This window comes from Peromyscus eremicus, chromosome 20 (assembly GCF_949786415.1).
Source record: "Peromyscus eremicus chromosome 20, PerEre_H2_v1, whole genome shotgun sequence".
Lineage (NCBI taxonomy): Eukaryota > Metazoa > Chordata > Mammalia > Rodentia > Cricetidae > Peromyscus > Peromyscus eremicus.
In genome coordinates this window covers 18,165,359-18,190,989 of record NC_081436.1, presented here as the reverse complement: position 1 = coordinate 18,190,989, position 25,631 = coordinate 18,165,359, and the positions used below count along the sequence as shown (strand labels likewise).

Sequence of the window (25,631 nt, the reverse complement as noted above, 5' to 3'; positions counted from 1 at the left end):
TCTGTATGATGTTGGTGTGAGGGTGTCAGAAGCAGTGGAACTGGGGTCACAGATAGGTGTGAGCTGCCATGTGGGTACTGGGAATTGAACCTCGGTCCTCTGGAAGAGCAGCCAGTGCTCTTAACTGCTGAGCTATCTCTCTAGCATCACTTTTTTTTTTTTTTTTGAGACAGGGTTTCTCTGTGTAATTTTGGTGCCTGTCCTGGATTTCTCTCTGTAGACCAGGCTGGCCTCAAACTCACAGAGATTTGCCTGCCTCTGCCTCCCGAGTGCTGGGATTAAAGGCATGCACCACCATCACTTGCCCATCATTTTTATTTTATTTCCTCCCCACTGGGGGGCACAAGGTTTCTCTGTGTAGTCCTGGCTGTCCTAGAACTTGCTCTGTAGACCAGGCTGGCCTTGAACTCAGATCCACCGCCTCTGCCTCCTGAGTACTGGGATTAAAGGCGTCCACTGCCACCACTCAAAGTTCTTTATCCCTGGCCTGAGGCCTCTTTAGGCTCCCCCACTTCTGCTGTAGCCTTAGAGAAGGCAGTGGATGGGGCAGTGGGCAGGATCCTTGCAAGATGTGAACTGTGGAGGCTCCAGGGAGCAGGCCTGGGATTCCAGCCGATGGCATACCAGGTCCCTCAGCACTCTTTGAGGGTCTGAGCTTGACCAGAATCCCAGGGAGTCAGTTGAGGCTAGCCTCCCTATTGGTCCTTCCCACACACCCTCTCTCATAGAAACCCAGTACACTGTCATCTGGGATCCACACCCACCCCGCCTACTTTGTAGAACTAGAGGACATTTAATGTCCTGGTTTTTGGAAGGACAGTCTCAGAAGAAAAAATGGTTTCAATAAGATGGTTCTTCAGGAAGCACCATTGCTTTACCTATAATGTTAGCAGCCTGGGGCTCACACATGGTGAGGAGGCTGCAAGTCCTCCATATAGTTGGAGAAACTGAGACCCAGGGCTGCGCCAGTGAGAAAACCCTCTATGCTGGCGTCCAGCCAAAACTGGACTTTTGTCTTTCCACATGACCCACTGAGAAGCCTTGAACGTTAGGTCTCGGTGGCTCCCAGGCCACTGGGAAACACACTCAGGCAAGGCCTCCGCAACATTCGGATACTCTGGGAACCTCTACCTGAAGAGTCGTACAGAACCCCTGTAATCCCAAGCCCAGTATCTGTACTGTCATGGGAGGACCAAGTGGCCCTGATGTTACACACCAAGGGTGGAGTCCGCTGTTTCTCTCTAAGCCGTGAGCATCTGTGTGTAGGAACATATGTAGCGTGTTGTTGATGCCTGTCAGCTTTATGAGGTTTACTTATTTATGTGTGGGTGTGTGCAGGTGTCCATGTGTGTGGAGGCCAGAGGTTAACCTTGAGTGTTGTAGTTCCTTAGGAGCTGTCTGTCTTGGTTTTTAATGTAATTTAATTTTTATTTATGTATATGTATATGTGTGTGTGTATATATATATATGCGCCATGCCCTCAGGCCAAAAGACGCGTGGGATCCCCTGGAACTGGAGTTACACAGGTTTGAGAGTTGCTCATCCTGGTGCTGGGAATTGAACTCGGGTCCCCTGGAAGCAGCAAGTGCTCTTCACTGCTGGGTCATCCCTCCAGCCCACCTTGCTTTTGAGACAAGGTCTTTCACTGGGGCCTGAGGTTTGCCATTGTTAGGCTAGACTGGCTGGCCGGCAAGTCCCAGTGCCTCTGCCTCCCTATACTGGCTGGTTTGGTATATCAACTTGACACAAGTTAGAGTTATCAGAGAAGAAGGAGCCCCAGCTGAGGAAATACCTCCCTGAGATCCATTTTCTCAATTAGTGATCAATGAGGGAGGGTCTAGCCCATGATGGGTGGTGCCATGCCTGGGCTAGTGGTCCTGAGCCCTATAAGAAAGCAGGCTGAGCAAACCACATGGAGCAAGCTCATAAGCAGCACCCCCCACTCCATGGCCTCGACATCAGCTCCTACGTCCAGAATCCTGCCCTATTTGAGTTCCTGTCCTGACTTCCTTCAGTGGTGAACAGCAATATGGAAGTGTAAGCTGAATAAATCCTTTCCTCTCCAACTTGCATTATGGTCATGGTGTTGAAAGGACCAAGCAGATGCCATAACAGGTTGCTCAGTCTTCTCTCAGAGATCAGGCCTCAGTTTCAGTTTCCTGAGACTTGAGCAAGCTGTTTCTGGGAGGGCTATGACACAGTCCTTTCCGTAGCTCCCTTTCTGCATGTACTCTGACTGTTGTTTACTGTCTAGGACCCCTCACCAACTTAGAGCTACGTGCCTGGAGGATGGAGGACACTTTTTAACACCCAGTGTTGCTTGCCTTTGGACCGTTTGACTGGAGGTCAGCCATGTTTGGCAAGAGCGTTGATTCTTGGTTTTTACTATTAGTTGCCTGTGGGCTTGTCACATAGTCAGATGACAGAGTTAGACGTTAAAACTAGTCGATAGGTGGTGTTTCTTCTCAGAAAAGACAAGCGAAGGAGCATGAAGTGAGGGAAGGTTCTGGGTTGGCTGGAGGGCCCTGCTCAGCGAAGGGGTATTGAAGCTCGGGGTGAGTTGATTGACAGACTTCAGAGCTGCTGGAGGCTGGCTGCACAGAGGCAGCAGTGATGGCCAGGAAGCAGAATAGAAAGACAGAACCTGTGAGGACATGGGAAGGAGAGGAGACCCTCACCCTGGAGTCTGACTGAAGCCCCTTGTCAGCAGAGAAGCAAGAATTCCAGCACATGCAGTTAGGACTTCTTTCATTACAGAGACTTTATATTAAAGTGGGATGAGCCAGGCTTAAGGCCTGAGCAATATCCCATTGGATAGGACCTCCTTCCTTTCCCCAGGCTGGGGCTGGGAATCTCAAGCCAAATAAGATTGTTTACAGTGTAACTCTCCTATCTTCTCGCATCCCCTTGGGCTAGACTTTTCTATCTTATATATCGATTGTGATCCTGTCAGGTGCCCCTCAGGTAAGCATTTAGGATTCATAGCAAGTCTTTGAAGAGAGTAACTCCAAAACCTACAAAGATGATATATATGACTCTCTGAAATCAGCTAGCTCCCACTCTCCCTCGGGGGAACCCACACCCACACTTGGGTGTGTTTTCTGTTCTGAGACTCCCATTTGAGAAGCCCATGTGCTTGGGTGTGTCTTATCTTTCTATCTGAGCACCTCTCTTTCTTAATCCTTATATTAAGCTTATATTTAAAAAAAATACTCTTATTAACCCCCAGTTCTGACCAGTCTTGAAATTCTGGCCTGAGTTGAGGTCCCCAAATGCTGCAGGCAAGAGTGGGGAGCTGTGCCTCTGTCTCTGTCCCGTCCTAACCCCCCAGTGCTGAAATTCTTATGGGCTCCAAGGCACTCTTCTGATGCAGCAGGATGCTGCTCGGTGCTGGAGGTTTACCTGCTCAATCACCTCTCTGAAGGTATTGCCAGTGGCCAGATGCTGTGGTTTGCTCTTGGTACCTGTGAAGTGTGGACTTGGATGGAATGTCTTGCTCTCTAACTCATTGGTAGACGCTGAGAAGTTGCTCTGGGTGTGATGTGAATGAGCTGTGTGGTGAAGGAAGGGATAGGTACCCCTGTGAGCCTCAGGGAGTCCCTAGATTTTTTTTTTTTTTTTTTGGAGACAAGGTTTTTCTGTGTGGCTTTGAGCCCTTCCTGGAACTCACTCTGTAGACCGGGCTGGCCTCAAACTTACAGAGGCGTGCGCCACCACTGCCCAGCTCGAGCCCTTAGATTTTGTGTTGGGACAGTAAGACACAGAATGCTTCAGATATTGGCACTGACCTGGTGACCTGATTTCCCATTGTTATGCCCAGATCGCTTCCCCAAAGAAGCCACCGGAGACCTTAGGTACAGAATGCAAAAGCAAGGTTTATTCAAATGAAGTTTACAAGCCTCAGCAGTGGGCTCGGTCCAAATCTCTCACACACAGCAGGGAGGTTGGAAGGAGCGCCCCCCCTTTCTTTGTGAGGCTAGTTCTTAAAGGCACAGACCACATAATTCATTTCCCACAGCCCGCCTCCCTTTTTTTTGGTTCATATCAGTAGTCTTTCATGTTACCTTTATTTCTCGTTTGTTCAGCAACCGTGTTTAGGAGTTTTACGAGCTGTCTCTGTCGGGAAGTTTGGGATGTCTTATGACCACTTAGCCTCTGCCAGATGGTCGAATATCCTGCCTCTGTGTTTTTTTAAGTTTCTGTAGCTGATAAAGCCACCTGGGAAAAAGGGGTCTAAGTTCTTATCTACACTTAGAAATCCTGGTTTAAGCTTCTCTTTGTCTGTAGGGGATAGAGTTGGGGGGGGGTTTACTGAGGTTTCATACCATCTCCAGGTGACGCAGCAGGGACTGTACCTGCATGAGGAGGAGGCCACAGTTGCGCAGGTGTGGTGGTCGGTCTTACCTTGCTGCTTTGCTTGGAAGCAAGGGTGCAGTGAAACCATGAAACCACCTAGCTGGACCACTCTGTGGGTAGAAAGAAAAGTTTATTTGGGAAATCAAGTTGCCGGGCTATCTCGCAGGAATCGAGAGCAGCAACTGGGTGGGAAAGCATGTGGATTTTCTGTGACAATCAGCCAGGTAGGGGTCTTTGAGCTGATACACTTTGTTCAGATTGACCAGGAGCTGGACAACCTTGCCGGATGTAGTAGCCTTTGGGGTGGATAAGGGAGGTAGTGATTTTCCAAAAGACCCCTACCTTTTATCTCTAGAACGTTCTCATTTTCCCAGACAGAAATCCCATACCTATTAAATCTTAATTCCCCACTCCACACCCCCCAGCCCCTGGCAAGCACCTCCTTACTGTCTATAATTTTTTTTTTACATTTAAAAAAAGTATCTGTGTATGAGTGGCCTGTGCATTGGTGCATGTGTGAAGGTCCGAGAACAACTTGCAGGCATCTACTCTTTCCTTTGACCATGTGAGTCCTGGGGATCGAACTCGGGTCTTCGGGTTTGGCAGCAGTCACCTTTACACTGACTCGTCTGCTGACCTTGTCCATGAATTTAACTTTCAGGGAACCTCCTACGTGCCCTGGTCTTGGGCACCAAACCCACCTCCCTGATTTTATTTGATTTTCATAAGGGGAGTATAGCTGGTTTATCTAAAAAGGAATGAATGTGAACACAGCCGTCTACCTTTCTAATCAGAATGAGAGTGCATTGGAGGGGAGGTGTGTGTGTATGTGTCCGTCCATCTGTGTGCTTCATCCAGCCTGGCTCTGCCCTACAGAACCTATCTTGCGTGAGACACACACATCTTGTTTAAAGACCAGCCGCTCCAGAGGATGCCTTTTTTGGCATCTTGTGCTGTGACACCAGGGTGTCCCCCAGAATGTCTCATTTCTCCATTTTCTCTCCTCTCCCTTACCGCTCAGTCTTCCTTTAATGGGGAGGGGATGGCTAGTGAGGAGCCCACCAGGGAAAGTAAGGCTCAGAAGTGGCTATTCTAGACTCTGGCTCTTGCTGAACTTCAGTCTTGCCCTTTGCTGTGGTCAGCACCAGACCTCTCTGGTCTCTCCTTCAACCACGAGATGAACCAGGACGAAGCCCCTTTAGGAAGGCAGAGCATCTTGCCGGAACAGCCAATCTGTGTTTGGGGGTGGTCATGCCCATTAGCTCCTCATTCTATGGAATTAATGTTTCATGAGCCTCAGTGGGTATGCTGGTCATACAGGTGCTGTGGGGACAGTAAGGGGAGGAAGATGCATCTCTTGCGCATGAAGAAGATCCATTTCGGGTAGGAGGGGCAGCATGAGCCAGGGAACAGGAGCATGTAGGGTCTTGGTATCTGCCAGGACCTGGGCAGAGCTGGCCCCATGTTGCTTGGGGTTGGCAAAGTATCATAGCTTCAGCTGGGACAGGGACACTTTAGCATTGTTTTTGTTCGTAGTAACTCAGCTTCAGTTCCTAGCTCTGTTTCTGAAGTCCTTCGTTGCTATGACCATTTGGTGGCAGAGCACTGAAGGTATCTGAGAGAGACTAGTGACTATGGGATGGGGGAGCAGAAGTAGGAAGAACCCATGTGGACTTCCCATAACTGCAGGGTGATGGCACCAGACCCAGATGGGGACCTGGAGGCACAGCATCTGCAGGGGTGTGTGTGTCCAGGAGGGGAAGCTAGGACAGTAGCTCAGACCCAGGGGTGCCCATGCCAGCCTTCTCCTCTTCCCTCATTCAGCTTCCCAAGCTTCTGCAAACTCTTCTAGACTAGCATGGGTCCTCATGGGCTCCTTTCCTCTTGGCCTGGAACTCCCAGCACATCCTTAGACAGACAACTCCACTGTGATCAAGGAGCCCATGAGCTCGGGCCAGTCAGTGCAGCTCCAGGTGACACGGGCTGTGCCTGGCAACCCCTGTGGCCTCACCATTCATTTAGTTATGGGACTGGGTTTATAGGGTGCTTCTTGGGCAATGGTCTGCTGTGTGTACTCAGAAAACGTTGCTGTCCCTAACCTGGCTGCGCTCCTCCCCAGGCTATAGCCAGAGCAAGTAATGGTCACTTAGAATGAGATTTCTAAATCCTCGTGTTCTGCCCAGGTGTTCCCCTGGGTTTGGGTATTCCTTCCCGGGAGAGAAAAGTTAGAAGTTATGTAGCCCTGGTGGTGCAAACAGGGCAGGAAGTGAATGCAGCTTCTCAGTTCTGTCACTAATTCATACCGTGTGCTGGGCTTGAGACGGCAGTGTGAAGCTCAGAGCTTGAGGAGACAGGACGTGGGGACTGAGCGGGACCTTGTTTGCAAAGGCCTTAGGCCCAGGCTTGTTTCTTGTTGCAGAGACACTCCCTCCCTTCTGGCCATCCTTTAACCTGGCTGTGGTCCCTGCCTGACTCTTCCTGGTCTCTGAGGGGGTATATGGGCACTGTTCTCTGGCTTACAAGACACCTCAAGCCTAAGGAGGATGAGCTGAGCCCATGCAGCTTCAGGGGAGCACCCTCCCCCCCTCAGCCTTCAGACAGCTCTGCTCTGCAGGAATCAAGTCCGGGACACCCTACTCAAGAACATGTGAGCCACATTCCAGGGACATTCCAAGTTTCCAGACTGCCTGAAGTTTTAATGTGATTGTCCTGCTGAGCACAAGGTTCATCGTGTCCAAGGTCCCCTAACAGGCATCATTTCAAAACACTTTAGAAGCCTCCCTGCAGCTCAGGACTCATGGTTCCCACCCATCCACCTAGAAGGCAGCGGCACTAAGGGAATTCTACACCCAGGTCTGGCAGAGGCTCCCCTCCGGCAGGTGACGGCAGGCATCCCTCTGATCATCTGACAAGTTGCCATGCCACTGTTTAGAACGTCACCAACCTGCTCCACCTTCTCAGAGACCGCAGAGGTCTGTCTCATGAGCTGTATTTGAACACAAATGAGCCGTGGGTCAGAGGGGTGATGGGGCCTGGCCATGGTCACAAAGAGTAAGTTCCAGCACTAGAGCCCAAGTCTGTTTGGCTCCAAAGCTGTGCCCCTCATATAATCTTGCTCTCATTCCCCCTATCCCGAGGTAGGGAGAGTTTTCATTGTACCCTGGACCAGACTTGCAGAAATCCTCCTGCCTCAGCCTCCTAGCTCATTATCTCAACTCTTTGCTTCCATATCACAGTTTTTGCCAAAGTATAAGGTCACAAGGGACAGGCTCGCTGTCAGGATGTCTGATTGGGAGAGTGTGTCGGATAAATGGAACATTAGAAACAGTGAGATGTGTCCAGGGTGAAGGGTTCTGAGATGAGAACCCAGGACCCTAAGCCTGACTGGGCCGGCTATAGGGAGGTAACAGGCAGAGTGTGGGGTGGTGGAGGGCTGTCCTGAGAAGAGCTTAGAGGAGACCAGCTGAGGACAGGATGTTTGTGTGGATGTTGGGGAGAGGGAACAGGGTCATACCACATTACTGACCCAGAGACCGAACCACAGCTGCCTCTTTGGAACACTTTAGGGCCCTGTTTTCTGTGAATGATTTTGTGTTTGCTTTCTTGCTCTTAGATTGTGTGTGTGTGTGTGTGTGTGTGTGTGTATGTGTGTGTGTGTGTGTGTGTGTGTGTGTGTGTGTGTGTGTGTGTGTAAGTGTGTGTAACCCTGGGTGTCAGTTGGCACAACCTTGGTGTCGGTCACTTTCCACCTTGTTGAACGAGTGAGTGGGCAAATGAGCATGTAGGGCTGGCATCATAATTCGCCCCTCACCTGACACTCTCGCTCCTCGAGGCCTGTGACTCTGGAGGGTTTGATGGCTGAGCTTCAGCCAGCAGTGAACTGTCTGTGGTCACTAAACAGAATCATGGGAGACTGTGGAGAGCGAACAGCAAAATGGGGGTGGGCTGAGTAGCTGGCTCAGTGCCGATTGTCAGGCCCAGCTGTGGGACCAACCATCACTTCCTCACCCTCCCCAAGAACACCCTCTGGAACTCGGGGAACCCGACAGTTGTAAAGAAGGGATGGACACGTCTTTCACAGTAGAACACAACTCAGTGTTCTCCGGACATCCTTAGGAAAAAGGGAAAGCCCGACAGTATCACGGGAGAAGGGTCTGTTTGTGGCTCAAAGTGAGGGCAACCTCTTCCTGGCCATGTGGAGTGGTTTTAGCTCATCTGTGCCTTGACCACACTGTGCTGAAAGTTTCTGGAAGTTCCTCCTCTTCCCTTTTTTTTTTTTTTTTTTTTTTGGTTTTTCGAGACAGGGTTTCTCTGTGTAGCTTTGCGCCTTTTCCTGGAACTCACTTGGTAGCCCAGGATGGCCTCGAACTCACAGAGATCCGCCTGGCTCTGCCTCCTGAGTGCTGGGATTAAAGGCGTGCGCCACCACCGCCCGGCATCTCTTGCCTTTCTGAGGGGTGGTTTAGGAAGGCCCAGTCTTACACGAGTAATCCTCCTGGGGCCTCCCCTAGGGCTGGCCTTGGAAAAGTAATGAACTGAACTCAAAAGCACCCACAGCTACTGGTGCTTAGAAGCTCTGCTGGGCTGAATGGATGCTGGAAGGCTAGGAGTGAGACAGCATGGTGTCTCTCGTGTGGCGTGTGTGTGTGTGTGTGTGTGTGTGTGTGTGTGTGTGTGTGTATTTATGTGTCTATATGCATTTGTGTGTATGTGTGTCTGAGTGTGTGTGTGTATACATGTGTATATGTTTATATATGTGTGTGTATGTGTGTATGTGTGTGCATGGAATCCAGAAGCCAACCTTGAGCATCAGCTTCAGAATGCCATTTGCCACCTTTGAGATGGGGTGGGGGGGTCTCTCACTGGCCTGGAACTCACTAAGTTAATGGCTGACCAGCAAACCCCCATGGACCCACCCGTCTCCATCTCCCTAGCACTGATATTACAAGGGCATGCCACCATGCCCAGCATTTTTACCTGGGTTCTGGGTGTCAAACACAGGGCTTTATGCTTGTAGGATAAGCATTTTACTGGCTGAGCAATCCTCACAGTCTTCATAGTGTCTATTTTTTAAAAAAAAGATTCACTTTTATATAAAATTATGTGTTTATGTGTGTGCATGGGGATGTGTGTGTCCATGGGGGCCAGCACATCAGATTCCCTTATGAGTTATGATGTGGGTACCGAGAACTGAACTCTGGACATGTAAGAGCAGTATGTGTTCTTAACGGCTGAGCTATCTTTCCAACCCTCCTATGGTGTCTCTCTCCTTTAAAAAAAATTATATGTATAAATATGTATTGCAGGCATGCATATGCAAGTGAGCAAGGTGCCAGACTTCCTGGAACTGGAGTTACAGGTGGTTGTGAGCCACCTGATGAGGGTGCTGGGAACTGAACTCGGGTCCTCCATAAGAGCCTCTAGTGCTCTTAACCTCTGAGCCGTGTTTTGAGCTCCCATGGAATCCCCCCCACCCCCTCTACCCCCATCCCCCACCCCCCTACCCCCATCCCCCACCCCGCCCAAGACAGGGTTTCTCTGTGTAGTTTTGGTGCCTGTCCTGGATCTCGCTATGTAGACCAGGCTGGCCTCGAACTCACAGAGATTCGCCTGGCTCTGCCTCCCGAGTGCTGGGATTAAAGGCTTGTGCCACCACCGCCCGACCCCATGGAGTCTTTTAAAGCTGTAAGGTTCTGACAGACAGTGGCTTTCTGCCTAGCCACCAACGCTGTTGGCACTGATGTTTCCTGTCCTGTAAGTCCCCTGGGCCGAGAGCAAAGCCTGTGACACCTTAGGACCCATCTCCTCTCCCTGGGGCTTTGTGGGGATCTTTTTACCTGCCGGTAGCAGAGGGGGCACAGCCTATAGTGAGGCCAGAGACCTGGACTGGTGCAAGGACCTAAGTTCCTGGCTCCATCCTTTGCTGAGGGCCTGTGCTAGCTGCCTGGTAGACAGCTTTTACTTCTGAGCCTGGCACTCTCTGCCAAGCCAGCACGGTCCTCACCTCTGGTCGCTGTTTCTACAAAGTACTGTTGTCCCTAAGGGCGGAACTGTCACCAGCTTTGGTTTCCCAAAGTCTATACACTGAGGGTGGAAGCCCCTCCCCCAGCTCGCTACAAAGACTAAGCGAGAACCTGGAAGTGGGCCCCAGAGATAGAGAGGGTTTGCTGCTTTTTGTGACTCCTCTTCCTGTCTCCCTTCTGGAGGAGTCAGGGCCCTGGTCATCCCTTGAATGCTAGGTCGATGGTGCCCGGCCATGCATCTGTCAGCGGAACTCACCTTTGTTCTCTGGACCAGAGAAGCAGGGCTGTGGCCTGTGTGCTTGGGTCTCAGCGTTGAGCCTAGTGCTTTCAGAGCTGGCCTGGGCCTTTGTCAGGGTGTGCTGTGTGTTCTCATTGCCCTTCCAGACTTGGCCTGATGTTGTCATTGGGGCTGCAGGAGGCAGATTTCCTGATGTTGTGGCTGGGGTGGGGGCTACCAAGCAGGTCACCCATGGGCTTGTTCTCTTCCCTCCACAGTGAATGCTGATGTCTCCATGGAGGCTTGCTGTACAGAGGGAAATCAAATGGCTAACCAGCGCAGGGACTGCTCGCTGCCGTACACCTCAGAATCCAAGGAGTGCAGGTACATATGTGCCAGATGTCTGAGATGTGGGGGCTGCCTCCCCCCATCTGCTGCTCTTTCCTAGGTGCTTCTGAGCTCATTGTCCTAGGCTGCTCTGTGCTCACTGGAGCATCTCTTGCTTTCCCTGGCCTGAAAAGTAAGATGATCCAGGTGTGCAGCCCTGTCTGCCACAGCTGTCTGCCTCTGGGCAAGTCAGTCTTCCAAGCAAAAGAAAGGTCTGTAGGAGACTGTCTCATGAGACCACGTCATGACGTGAGCCTTCTTACAGACCGCAAGAACTGAAATGGTTCGTCCACACAGCCTCTCTGCACACATCTTGTATGTTCTCTCTAGATTAAATCAGGTGCTCACAAAATTTGGGATATGTAAAACCTTAGAATAAACTATGATAATAGGTTATGTTGATCATAAAAAAAAAATCAAATCTTTGCAAAGCACCTACTATGCTGCCTGGAGTCATATGTGAAATGTGGGAAGAGTGTCCAGGGAGGGAACAGCCAGTGTGGACGCCCAGGGGAAGTCTATGCAGGTTTACCGGGCAGCAGCAAGGTGGCTAGAGTGTCTGAACAGTGGGGCAGAAAGACACAAAGCCAGAGAGAGGTGGGGATGGGGATAGTGCTACCCATTGCCCCTGGTAGTGTGGCCATCTTAGAAACTCACTGGGAACAGGGTAAGAATCTGATGGAGGTTTTAAGTTGGGGGACCACGCATCTGTCCAGACTTGAAGGCCGTTGACAGGAGGGAGTAGACGCTAAGAGGCTGTTTGAAGGTAGGAGGGATGGAGGTGGCTGGGAGCTGGGCAGTAGACTGGGATGGGGGAAGGGGCCGGCGGCGGTGGAGGAGAGTAGAGCAAAGGAGCCAAGCAAGCAGTCAGTCCTGGGAGTAGAGTGGGATCCAGAGGGGTGTCGGCAGCAGCTCCAGAGGTTTGCTGTGTATGGCTGAGCAGGTGAGAAGGGGTGCTGGTAGCAGAAGGCAGAGGCTGGGGGAATCAGCCAAGTTAGCCTTAAACACCCGGAAGTCCAAGTGGCTTGTTAGTCCTGCTAGGAGTGTGGAGAGAGACTCAGCGGTGATGCCCAGAGGAGGAGATGGGGACATCGGGTATGAGAGACAAACTCCAGCGCCCTAAGGTCCCACTCTAAGTGCCCAATGAGTCCTTCTCCCTTAAGCCTCACCGGGACAGCAGCGCCCCACCCCTCACCAGGTTCAGACAGGGCATAGAGAACTCCCATCCAGGAGGAGGGTTTGGGACAGGCAAGGTCGAGTGACCCTCAACTGGTTGGTTCTTTGGTTTTTTCAAACTAGGTTCCCTGGAGCCTTTGTGATTCTTGGGAACCCCTGGCTGCCCCGAAGCAGGGGTGCACCTGAGCAGCCCTGCTCAGTCTCCTTCCTCCTGTGCAGCTCCCCAGGCATCCTCCCCGTCAGGGCAGAGTTTGTATATGTGTCCCAGAGTGCTTGTGGGGACTAGGCAATTTGGCTCGCATGCCTGGAGCCGTCACGGCTGACTAGCACACAGTCAGGCTGCAGACAACAGTGCTTTGTAAAATGTGGTAAAATACAATTAAAACTCACCATCTTAAGACCTCATGCTGTGTGAGGGCACATACATAACGGTTTTGCCAACCTGACTACTGTCCCTCTCTGAGACCCTTCCAATCCTGCAAATGGAACCTCTGACCCCACACGCCTTCAGCCCCTGGCTAACCCATCCATTTCCTGTCTGTGAATTTGACTTCTCCTGTGTCTCTGTGGGACTGGCTTGTCTCAGCGGTGGGCCCTGTAGATTCCTCTGTGTGGTTGCATATGTCAGGATTTCCTTTGGTGTTTGAGAAGGAGTCACGGTCTGTCGTGTGATTGTGCTCACCCATTCGCCCCTCCGCTCACATTTAGGTTCCTTCTGCATTTTGGCTATTGCAGATAGCACGGCCATGAACTTGGGTGGGCAGTGTTGGAGACTGTCGTAGGGTTTTTATTGCTGTGAAGAGACACCATGACCATGGCAACTCTTATAAAGGAAAACATTTCATCGGTAGCTTGCTTACAGTTCAGAGGTTTAGTTCATTATCATGGCGGGAAGCAAGGCAGCATGCAGGCAGACATGGTGCTGGAGAAGGAGCTGAGAGTTCTTCCATCTTGACTCACAGGCAACAGGAAGTGAACTGAGACACTGGGCAGGGCTTGAGCATATATGAGACCTCAAAGCCCACCTCCACAGTGACACACTTCCTCCAAGGCCACACCCACTCCAACAAGGCCACACCTCCTAATAGTGCCACTCCCTTGGGGGCCATTTTCTTTCAAACCACCACAGAGGCCCTGTTCCATATTCTCTTGAGTGGGATAGCTGGATCCTATGACAGTCTATTTTCACCCTTTGGGGAACACCATGCCATATTCCAAATAGCTGTCTGTGTTTCCTTCCTTCCAGCTGTGGACAAGTCTCCCCACATCTCCTCATCTTTACTAGTGTCTTAGTTACTTCTCTGTTGCTGAGACAAGACAGCATGACCAAGGCAACTTATAAGAAACTTAGAAGAATTTAAAAGAAAGCTTTTAGGGCTGGAGAGATGGCTCAGCGGTTAAGAGCACTGCTTGTTCTTCCAGAGGTCCCGAGTTCAATTCCCAGCAACCACATGGTGGCTCACAACCACATGTAATGAGATCTGGTGCCCTCTTCTGGCCTGCAGGTGTACATGCAGATCAAGCACTGTACACATAATAAATAAACCTTTAAAAAAAAAAAAAAAAAGAAAGCTTTTAATTGGGTTTGCAGTTCCAGGCGGTTAGAGCCCGTGATGATGGAGCAAAGGACTGATGGTAGCGACAGCTGAGAGCTCACATCTTACACCCACAAGTAGGAGGCAGAGAGAGAGCACGCACTGGGAATGGGGCGAGTCTTTTGAAACCTCAAAGTCTGCTCCCCAGTGACACACATCCTCTAATAAGGCCACACCACCTAATCCTTCCCAAACAGTTCCACCTACTGGGACCCTAGTATCAAATATATGAGCCTATTGGGGCCATTCTCATTCAGACCACCACGGTCAGCACTTGTTGCTTTCTCTCTAGCGTCGTGGACATTTCGTGAATTACCTCTAGTCTGCCAATCCAATGAAGCAGGCTTGAAATTAATGGCACAGTGTAGACGCATCCATCCTGGATCTGGAGGTTGGCTCTGGAGAGACATGGGAAGCTGGTTCAGACTTCTGAGCTCTGGCTAGAGGAAGGACTGGCCAGGGTCGCTGGCCATGGGCGTAGGCAACCTGGCTGGCAGCAGAGGGAGGCAGGGAGGCCCTGTCCTATCTTGCAGACAGTATAGATCAGTTGGCTGTTTCTGCCTTTACTGGCTCTGGCTTACTTTAGTCTGGATGAGAGCCACATGTCACGTCCTTCCTGCTTGTTGCCTGCGGGGCTGGTTTTCTGGTCTCTGAGATGTCACATGTGTCTGAGTCTGAGGAATAGACTCTGGCAGGTTCAGGTTCTACCCGAGCCCCTGTTTTCTAAAGAGCTTTTCGTAGCCGAGCCTGTGGGTGGCGGGAGGCTGGGGTTGGGCATCCTGGTTGCTGCTGTTTCTCACTCTGGGGTCCTTTAACAAACTGTGTCGTAAGACTCTCCAAAACTTCCCCTCTGAGCCTGGGAAACGGAGCTGAGGTTGAGAAGAATTGAGCTAGGTGGGAGGAGGGAGGGGGGTGTAGCCCGGCGTCTGCACCAGGCCGCTTTGCTTGTAATTAGGGAAGAACGTTCTATAACCAGCCTTGGCAAAAGGCTCTCAACTTTGCGCAGAGCGGGGTCTCTAGACTCCCACCCCACACACCACTCCGCATTTGGTCTTTCTAAGTAAACACCTGCCAAGTGCTTCCTGTAGGCCAGATGCTGTGTGTCTCTCTCCCTGTGGGAGCTGGGATGTCGGGGGGATCCTCCGGAGGACTTCATCCCTCTCCGTGGGCTTCTGTTCTGAGCTTGGCTCCACCAAAGAGCCCTGGCACAGCGTCTGCTCTGCCTGCAGGATGGTCCAGGAGCAGTGTTGTCACAACCAACTGGAGGAGCTGCACTGTGCCACAGGCATCAACCTGGCCAGCGAGCCGGACGGCTGTGCCACGCTGCACAGCTACAACAGTAGCCTTGAGACCATGTTCATAAAGGTGAGTGAGGCTGAGGATCGCCCAAGGCCGCCATTCTCTCTCTCCACCCTGGTTATCCTGCCTTGTGAACATCAGACCACTCAGGTGTCTTCCCCTTCTCATTTAGGGGGTCAGCCTTTCCAGCCAGGCTTCCAGATAGGAAAGGGTGAGATCGTGAAGACCCAGCTCCACCCTGGGGAAACAGGAAGAGCCTGAGGGTTACCCCGTCCCAGCCTTTAGACAGAGAGAAGGCAGAAGTCACAGCAGGGGTTTTCTGGGGCCTCCAGAATCTTCAGTTCAGGGTAGGCATCCTCCCACTGCCTAGGAGGCCCCAATGCCTCTCTGTTCTTCAGGTGAACTGAGGCTCCGAGCTCACATGAAGTCTCTACACTGGGGCCTCTAATAACATGGGACGTTGGAGTTGAGGGAGGCCCACACTCCAGTGGCTTCTCAGCAGCCTGATTGAGGACTCGATGGGGATTCTCTATGGGACATAATCAAAATAAATAGCAAGGTCTCCCTCCTTTCTTGAATGCTCCTGGGACCCTAGGTCCCGGCCAGGTTGCTGAGCTTGCCATGGCTGTGGACGTCTCGCATGTGTGCCTGGGAGGTAACTGCAGCCTCACACAAATAGACCAATGGTCAGGCCCAGGAGAAAAACCAGTGGAGTGGGAAGCTCCATTTGGAAATGATCCCCCTCGCGCCCCCCCCACCCCCCCCTCCACCCCTGGTGATTGCCAGAAATGTTGATGACAGTGGCTTCCTGGGACACCACCTATCCCCATCAGGAAGGTGGTAGCAGAATCAAGGGGTGAAAATCTGATTGTAGTCTGGATTCTGGGAGGGTGGGTCGGAGTGTCTGCGGACAGGCAGGGACTGCTCCTGGGTCCGGGGCTCTGCCTTGACAGCCATGGCCTACCATACCCGTCAGGTGTTTATTGGGGGCACAGGCGGCACCGACATGGGGAAGCTAGGCAGGGCTAGAGTGAGTGGCCTGGTTAAGGGTCTGTCAACCAGGACTTTGGGCATACAGTGACCACCTTGCTGGAGAAGGCTGGGCTCTGCTTATGTTGTATGCCTAGCGGACAGCTGTGCTTCATCCCTAGACTTGAGGAAGGAGAAGTGTGAAGTTCTAGCAAGACAGGGAACAGATTACCTAGTTAAATTAATGAAGTGAGTTTCTGGAAAAAGTTACTCACACCCTAGAGGAGGGTGAGATCACAGCCGCTCTTTGCGGCAGCAGAGTGGATAGAATGACATGGAGAAGACCCCTCAGCCTCCACAGATGCTGAAGCAAAGCCTCTTGCTGTGGGCTTTCTGGAAAGTTCTTTGTCTGTATAGCACTGACCGGGAGCTTTTCTTGTGTACCCCAGGACCTGGGTTAGGACTCGGGTCTGACTTTTGGGATATGGGGTCTCTGTGAAAGACAGTGACCAAGTCTCATGCCTTGCTTGGGGCCCTGAAGCTCTTGTGCTCAACCTTGGGGGTGAGAGGAAACAGCGTTACCCTCTTCTGGCAGAGAGATGAGACCTTGCAGACAGGCAGTGGCTTGCTCCCTTCTCCTAGAGATGGCTGGGCTGGGCTGGGAGTTGCTAGTCAGGAAAGGGATGTCCAAGGGGATAGTCCTGCAGCAGGAGTGAGGAGGGGAGGTGGAGTCCTCCGAGGTGCCCAGACTCTCTCGGTTCCTTTCCAACAGACCTAAGAGGCTCAGAGGGGCCCAGAATGCTTTTCAGTGTACTTCTGACATTTAGATAAATTACCCTTATCGGATGTTTTCTTGCTATCCTAGGAACATGGACAAGGGGGTGTCAGGTGTGTTCCTGGGGTTCTTGTGGATTCCCAAGGGCCACTTGTCCAGCTCCCCTGTCCCCAGTCTGGAATCTCTCTCTTCACAGAGATGCTGCCACTGTTGCATGCTGGGAAGGGCGGCCCAGGCCCGGAGCCAGACCTGTGAGCCCAATCTCATGATAAGCTACCAGTGTGGGCTGGTATTCCGTGCCTGCTGCGTGAAGGGCCAAGAGAGTTCAGACTTCCCCCGTGGTGATGGTGGGGACCTTCAGGACCCAGGTAACTTCTCCCTCTTCCGATATGTAGCCACGTGTTCTATGACATGGTCCATACTTCAGGGTGTGTGTCTATGACACGGTTGGTTTATTCTTTCTGTGGCTGTCACATTTCTGGATTCTGCCAATCACAGATTAAAAATATTACAGGAAAGATCATGAGTTTGGATCCCCAGCACTCATATATAAGCCAGGCAAAGGGGCAATGCATCTTTAACCCAGGCCTCGGGGTATAGAGCAGGTAGGAGGATCCCTAGAGCCTTATTTCAGTGAGAGACCCTGCCTCAAAAAATAAAATGAGAGCAATAGAAGAAGACACTAGATGTTGACCTGTGACCTCCACATGTGCATGGATGGGTGCAACACCTATGCACACATATGCACATACCACACGCCTAAAGAAAATGTTGGAGAAAAGATACTGAATCTGTACTGGGTGTGCACAGACATTTTTCTTGTCATTCTTTGAACAGAAATAACAACTATTTATGTAGCATTGATATTGCAGTAGGTATTAAAAGTAATCTAGAGAGGATGAAGGCATCTGAGATTACAGACAGACATTATGGTGTTTTATGTGAGAGTCTTGAATGTCTGTGGATTTTTAAAAAATAGTTTTTTATTTTATTGTATCAGTGTTTTGTCTATATTTAGGTAAGTGCACCACGTGCATACAGTGTCCATGGAATTCAGAAGAGGGCATTGGATCCTCTGGAACTATAGTTACAGATGGTTGTGAGCTGCCATATGGGTGCTGGAACCAAACCTGGGTCCTCTGCAGGAACAGCATATGTTCTTAACTGCTGAGCCATCTCTCCGGCTCCTTGTATGTGGGTTTTAATGCCCTCCAGGGTCCTGGAATTAATCCCCATGTGTACCAGGATTTTTCTTTAGGGCCACCAACCAGCTCCCAAATCATGATATGGAAACTTGTTAGTTATGAATGCTCGGCCTAGCTTAGCTTGTTTCTGGTTAACTCTTTTAACTAAAATTAATTGACCTGTTTCTCTTTATCTACCTTTTGCCTCAGAGCTTTTTACCTTTCTTTCTGTATGTGATACTCCATGTCTGCTGGCTGGCCTCAGGCATTTTCCTCTCTTTCTCCTTCATTCTCTTCTCCTTCTTCTCTCCTTCTTCTCAAACCTAGATTTCTCCTCCTATTTATTCCCTCTGCCCACTCTGCCTATCCTTTCTCTGCCTAGCTATTGACCAATCAGCTTTTTAATTAGACCAGTCAGGTGCCTTAGGCAGGCAAGGTGAAACAGCAACACATCTTTTCATTAAAAAAAAAAACACAAGCCGGGCGGTGGTGGCACACACCTTTAATCCCAGCACTCGGGAGGCAGAGGCAGGCGGATCTCTGTGAGTTTGAGGCCAGCCTGGGCTACCAAGTGAGTTCCAGGAGAGGCGCAAAGCTACACAGAGAAACCCTGTCTCGGAAAAACAACAACAACAACAACAACAACAACAACAAAAAAAACCCCACAAATGTAGCATAAACAAATGTAACACACCTTTACATAGTTAAAGTAATATTCTGCAGCATAAACAAATATAATACATCTTTACATAGTTAAATATTGCACAACACCATGGATACCAAAGGACAGCTGTGTAGAGAGAGATGTCTGATCAGGGTTAGAGGATTGGAGGGCAGGGGCCAGAGCCAGGGGAGAGCTGATGTGGCCCAAGTCCACAGGCTTGAACAGAATTCTTGCTGGCAGAATTCTCTTCCTCAGTCTCCATCTCTTAGGTCCTCCAGCTGGTTAAGTAAATTCACTAAACATTGAGGAGGGCCATGTGATCATCTCCATCAAAGCCCATCGACTTAAATTCTAATCTCATCTTAAAAATACTACCTTCATAATGACATCCCATTAAGTTGCCACGGGAGGTTAACTGTCATGGCTGAGAGATTAGATGGATACCAACTGCTCTGCAGGCATCTGGCTCCACAAGTGCCTGGCCTTCGAGATTTCACCTTGCCCTGGTCCCAGCCCTGGGCAGGGTGGGTAATTGCCCTTTGATCTGATTCTCCCATGAGGATCTTGATGTTTAAGTTTACATGACAAACAGTGGGAGGAAGAGAACTTGGCCTTTTGAGTTTTTGGACCAGTGTGGGCCAGCTGGGTGCCTCTGTGTTCAGTTAGCAGGCACTTTCTCAGGGGAGTATGGGACCCCAGAAGCAGTTCCCGGAGATCTTGAAGCTGCTGTTACAACCTCTTCCCTCTCCCTGTTGCCTATAGCCAGATGTACTTGAAGCCCTGAGGGGCATGGCTTTGTGATGTAGGAACTTCTTGGGTTTGTTTTTTTTTAAACTTATTTATTTTTATGTGTATGAATGTTCATTGCATATATGTATGTATACCATGTGTCTTTGGAGGTCAGAGGAGGGAGTTGGAGCCCCTGGGGTTTGAGTTACTGGTGGTTGTGAACCCAGGTCCTCTGCAAGAACGTGTGTTTTTAACCACTGAGACATCTCTCCAGCCCCAACCTCCCGGTTTTTTAATCGGCTCTCACTTACACTGTGAGCTCCTGAGCCTCACGGGGAAGCCCTGGGAAGGTGCAGGCATCTGCCCACCATGCTTGCTGGGGATTTTGTCTCACTCTGGCCTCTCTTGAACTTTATACTCCCAGACTGTAGTATTCAGTTCAGTCCATATTTCAGGGCATCTTTTAAAGGCTTTCCTGTTCCTTCAAGTGAAGGTCCACTTAATAAAGATGAAAGAATGCAGAGTGTGGGAATGGGCCTCCTGCCCGATGCTGACAAGAGAGGTAGGTATGTCTTCTCCTACGATGAGATCGGATGGGATGCTCTTTGTGTGACCATGTCTCATCTCTCTACCCCCAGCTAAGATTCCTGATGACGAGGAACAAGAAGACCCATACCTGAATGACCGCTGTCGAGGTGAGGCCTTGGGACCTGTGGGAGTCCGTTGGTAGGCAGCTAACAAAGTCCAGGGGGCCGGTGTTGACTGCTGCCAAGACTCACCTGGGAAGTACTTCCGCTCTTGTGGCCCTGGTGGCCCCCTGTCTTCTCCGTCCCTGAGTGCTTAGAGCTGGGGGGGGGGGCGATCTGTGTAGGATGGTGGCTTATGGAGGCAGGACTGGTGTGAGTACTCTGACCACCAACAAGCACCCAGGCTCCATGATGGTAATGCTTGTCCAAGGCTGGGATGCCCCAGGAGCCTTTGTGTCCCTGGAGCCCCAGCTGTCCCTTTAGAGTCGTGATCTCCCGGGAGACCTTCGCGCTTAAGTCAGAATGGCCTGGCAGATTTGTTTTTCCTGATTAAATGGTTTTCTTTGGGAGCATTCTGGCTGGCGTATCTAGCCTGGCAAGTCTGTTTCAGTTTCACCCAAGGGCTCACCCTGTGATTGGGTGTTAATTACGGAGGCAGCTTAATCACAAAATGATGGTGTCACCCGGCACTGAGGCCAGGAGGGTGGGGAGAGAGAGAGATAAAGAGCTCCAGGAAGCCTGGCATCCTCTGGGTGACTCCAGATGATTCCCAGGGGGGTGACAGCTGGGAGTGTGCAACTTAGGAGGATGCATTAGCCAGGATGGTGAAGCCTGTGTGCCCCTGGTAGCTGAGCAGTGGCAAAGGAAGAAGATGCATGCACAGGCCTGTCCCTACTGGGGTTATACTTAAAAGGATCACCATAACTGCTCTGTAGGGAGTGTGGGTCACAGGGGAGGTGCCAGATAGGAAGAGACTGTTCCAGCAGTTGTGGCCGCACTCGGGCTTGGGCCAGTGTTAGTGGGAATGGGCAGCTGGGAAGGCTTGAGAGTTCCGTGGGCTCAGGTAGAGCCTGGCCTCCAGGTGGAGCCTGCTCCAGGGAGCAGTATGCCTCTCCAGGTCCACTCGAATCACAGAGGCATCACATGTTCCCTAACTTGTCAGATCTCTTCAGTAGCCCTAGAGGTACCCAGAGCCTAGGCCTGGGACTATCTCGAGGACCACGTGGGAGTATCCCCCGAGGACCACATGTGGCCACAGCAAGGAGCCTGTGTCAGTAGTCTCCCCCGAGAGGGTCTCCGGAGGTCTCTCGGTGTGTTCACTCGCTCCCGTGGGCTCTGGTTGCAGGTGGCGGACCTTGCAAGCAGCAGTGCCGTGACACCGGGGACGAGGTGGTCTGTTCTTGCTTTGTGGGTTACCAGCTGCAGGCGGATGGTGTCTCCTGTGAAGGTAACATCTGAGGGCTGGTCACTGTGCTTGGGAGTCTCTGCTGGAGGTCTGAGCAGGCCTGTGTGGCACAACCTTGTCCCTCTTCCTGGAGGACAGCCAGGACCTGCTTGCCATTGCTGCCTGGAGTTTGGGCTCCAGGACTAGGCTGTCTTCTAGAAGATATAGATAGCAGTGTGGGAATGAGGCTGCATTGTGGTTCGCCTGGGTTCTGGATTCAGGATCTGTCATGAGGCCTTGGGCAAGTCCTTCAGCCCTTGTTTAGGAGATGGGGATGATGTTTCCTCCTTTGTGAGATTCTTGAAGATGCTGTGATCCTGGGGCCTGGCACTTACTCAAAGCGGTCTGAAACTTAATAGGGCTTGATTTGGTGATGGGCCCCGCTCCTGATGTGCCCACAGCAAGACTCAGCTCAGTTTGATCAGGCAACTTGATGAATGCAGGAAACCAGATCCACCATGGCTTCTGGAACATTTCTTCTGCTCAAGCTTAAGGCTTGGTTGTTCTCGCTGGTTACTTCTGCCTCCCCTTAATCTCTCTAGATATCAATGAGTGCATCACAGGCAGCCATAACTGCCGGCTGGGAGAATCCTGCATCAATACAGTGGGCTCTTTCCGCTGCCAGCGGGACAGCAGCTGTGGGACTGGCTATGAGCTCACAGAGGATAATAACTGCAAAGGTACAGCTCCCATTCGAATCTAAAAACCTCCCCTTCCCCAGCTGTGGGTGTGGGAAAGGGCCCATTGGGCTCTGTGGTGCTGCCCCCATGTGGCTGCCTGGGCTACTGCAAGAAGGAGGTGGTCAACTTTCTTGCAAGTGCATAAGGGTGTCAACGCGGGTCTGTGATGAGCAGGTTTACCTTAATACGGTGCTGCTGAGTTAATGATGCTCGGAGCCTGAACCCTGACAAACAAGTTCAGGGTCCTCACTTGTGTTTCCATTACGAACAAAACCAAGCCAGTACCGACCGGACCAGGCTCCGGGGAAGACTCTAGGGCAGATCTTGTGTAAAAAATGTCAATCATTGAATTATGTGGGATGACCCAAGAGCCAGACGCCTTCTCCTGGCAGCCAAGCCCTTGAGCAATCCTGCAGCCCCACCCTGCACTGCTCTCTGGCGGAGTCTCTGGACTCCAGAGCCTGGGAGCCAAGCCAGCTGAGTAGATTACACTTGAACCTTTGACAGCCGTGAACTTCAAGGCAGGGCAATCCATCTTGTCCTCTCTTGATGTAACTATTGTTAATATTTGGAATATTATGAAGACCTCAGGATGAAAAGAATTACGGAGTCTGTGTTTACGGCTGAGATAATTGCCGTGTGATCTAATCTAAACATACACTTCTAAATGAGTGATAGTACCTGCCAGAAGAATGCCTGGGTCATTTGTTAAATAACAAAAAGCTTGCCTCATAAGCCAGGGAGGGGGAGTACTTTTTTTTTTTTTTAAGTCTTTAGCAATTTTTACACAGTTTGGCTCACGGCAGGCCTTTTCATAACACCCTTTCTGTTGAAATGTTTTGGGGTTATAGTCTGAGAAATGAGCGGTTTTTTGTTTTTGTTTTTGTTTTTAAGTACTTTCTTGTGATGTTAAAGTATTGTGAGACGCTTCTGGCGGGAACCCTTGCTAACAATCTCCTTTTTTTATGATGCACCAGATATTGACGAGTGTGAGAGTGGTATTCATAACTGCCCCCCCGATTTTATCTGTCAGAATACTCTGGGATCCTTCCGTTGCAGACCCAAGCTGCAGTGCAAGAGCGGCTTTATACAGGATGCTCTAGGCAACTGCATTGGTAAGACACGCTGCCGCTAGTGAGGATGGCCCACCAAGCCGGCGACAGTTGGCATAGATCAGGGGCTGGCGAGCTTCCCTAAGGGGCAGACAGCAAATGCCACAGGCACTGTGAGCCATGTCTGGGTCACAGGGACTCGACTGAGCAGTTACAGTTCGAAAGTCTCAGAGTAGATGCACAGGTGGTGGCATGGTATCCCAATAAAACTTTATTTATAAAACTACTCGTGGGCTGGTTTTGGTATAAGGATCTAATCCCCATGGTTTGGATGGAGGGTGGGTTTTAGGGTCAGAGACGCTTAGATTTGAACTTCATGTCCTAAGATTTGCTTCCTTCCTTGAAGCCTCAAGTGTTTCCCATGTAAGATGGGAGAGACTGTAACATCTGTCAGAGAGGCTAGAAGCAAGGACTAAGGCGGGTGGTGCTTGTGGTGGGACAGGTATGTGGGAAGCAGCATTTGGAATGTGATTGCTCTCTGCCACAGCCACTTAGGCCTGGAGAAGTTGTTTCACAGCAAATGGTTGAATTCATAGAGACAGAATAGTGTGGTAGTCACCAGGGCCCAGGGATGGGGAGCTTGTGTTCGATAGAGACAGTTCCCGCCTGGAAGATGAAGGGGCTCGGAGATGGATGGGTTGAGAGTGGAGTGGACCATTGTGTAAAGGAGAGGAGATGACGTGGACTCAGGGCGACAATAAAGAGGTCAATGGAAGGCTGCTCAGGTGGGAGGGGCACCCATCTCTCTCTCTCTCCTCTTGTCTTGGTGCTGCTCTGGGGTGCCTGCATGCATGCCTGTTAGCATTTGAGCCCAGATCTGCCCCGTAGCCAGGAGCTTCTAAACCTCTCCTTGGAGGTCAGAGAATCCCTTCCTCAAGCTACAGGTGTGGCTGGTTGGAACCCAGCCTTTCCCCTCTGTCCCCTCTTAAAGGAAAATATTGGATACTAGATATGCAAGTTCCTTTCTTATTTCTCTCTTGACTTATAGATAACGTTGGCCTGGTTCTTCTTTTGAAATGGGATTGAAAGTTCATTTCCCTGTCTTACTGACCCCAAGGTAGATCCTTTTAAGACAGGAGCTTCACCTGAGCCTTACCCACATACCCTGGGTCTTAGCCGGTGTCTAACATCTGTCTGAGCTATGGGGACCTTGGCTGGCTCATGAGTTGGCCCCTTGCCAGCCTCCTGGATTCAGACTGTCAGCACTCTGCACACGTGCAGTAAGGAGGGTGGCTGTGACTCCCCTGGGGCAGGGAAGGAAGAGGGTCCTGCCAAGACTTGCAGCCTGCTCAGGGGGCTCTGGAGGAGGACGCATCAGCTGAGGACGGAAACCCTGACTCATGGCAGAATTGGCCCTGCTTTCCTCTATGAGAAAATCTTTGCGGGTCTCAGCATGCCCCGGGTTTCCCTCCGCAGAGTGCAGGGGTAGAGGTGCTCAGTAAGCCATCCCTCTGTGTAACCCCCCCCTCACACAAACACACACACACACAGATCTAAGCCGTGGAGGAGCCCAGGATGTTGGCCAGATCCCAACCTGGTGGCATAGACCTCTCCCATCACCTCTGTGTAGGTCCGCAGTGACATCAACGATGTTCAGCACAGAGGCTCCCCACACACACACAACTTGACATGGGGGGAGGCCCCCCTTTGTACTTACTGCTCACAACCAAGTTAAGGACTTACTCTTCAAGAAATTACCTCTTTTAGCATAAAAACCGTGCATGCCTGGTTACAAACCAGGAAAACCTAAGGGCAGAAAATAATGCCCTGCCTGCTGGGCCAGCCTCCAGGTGGGCGGGGCCGCCCTTCTGGGCATCGCTCCCTCAGTTTGTTTTTTCGTGGAAACAGAACCGGACTGTTGGACTAGTCGGTTTTTCCCCTCTTGACAACATGTTTAGAAATCATTCCGTGGCAGCATTTTTATTCATGTTTAAAATAATAACATCAGCAGCAGAAATAGCTATCTGGAGACGGTGTGGAAATAAGGGGAAGAGCCGTGCACCATGGTGCACGCCTGTCATCTCTGCCCTTGCAGAGCTGGAGGCAGGAGGCATGCCCTGAGTTGGAGGCTAGTCTGGACTCTATAGGAATTAAAGTCCAGCCTGGGCTACATGTTGAGACCCTGTTTCAGAATGAAACCTTTGAAAAAAAGGATGGAGGCCATCCAGGAGAGAGCTGCAGCCTGTCTCTGCTCCTCTGTCTGTATCCAGGGCCGACAACCCACACACTTCTGCCTGTGTTCCCATCTGTGATGGGAAACACCGACCCCAGGATCTCCCTTCCCAGAACCCCACTCCATTCCCTGCCCCGTGCAAGGAAAGGTGCACCCTGCCCCGTCAGGCGAGCACAGGGGACAGAAGGCTGGCCTGAGAAAGCAGAGGCCTTCTCGATACAAAATTAAAAAATTTTAAATCTTTGAGGTTGACTCTTCAGCACACTGTGAGGAAGTCTTTTCGGGATTTTCTTATTCTTTTTCTTCACCCTCTACCTCAAG

The 25,631-nt window shown here is 51.0% G+C and overlaps 1 protein-coding gene across 2 annotated transcripts in view; it reads left to right on the top strand.

The window, feature by feature from the left end:
• Nucleotides 1–25,631, top strand: part of Fbln1 (fibulin 1) — an 84,243-nt gene that overhangs the window by 5,572 nt on the left and 53,040 nt on the right. For both annotated transcript variants that reach the window (XM_059247668.1, XM_059247669.1), the window contains exons 2-8: nucleotides 10,875–10,980; nucleotides 14,984–15,119; nucleotides 16,994–17,165; nucleotides 20,013–20,069; nucleotides 21,247–21,348; nucleotides 21,888–22,025; nucleotides 23,003–23,140. In XM_059247668.1, coding sequence (XP_059103651.1) covers nucleotides 10,875–10,980; nucleotides 14,984–15,119; nucleotides 16,994–17,165; nucleotides 20,013–20,069; nucleotides 21,247–21,348; nucleotides 21,888–22,025; nucleotides 23,003–23,140 — 849 coding nt within the window. The remainder of the gene's footprint in view (nucleotides 1–10,874; nucleotides 10,981–14,983; nucleotides 15,120–16,993; nucleotides 17,166–20,012; nucleotides 20,070–21,246; nucleotides 21,349–21,887; nucleotides 22,026–23,002; nucleotides 23,141–25,631) is intronic.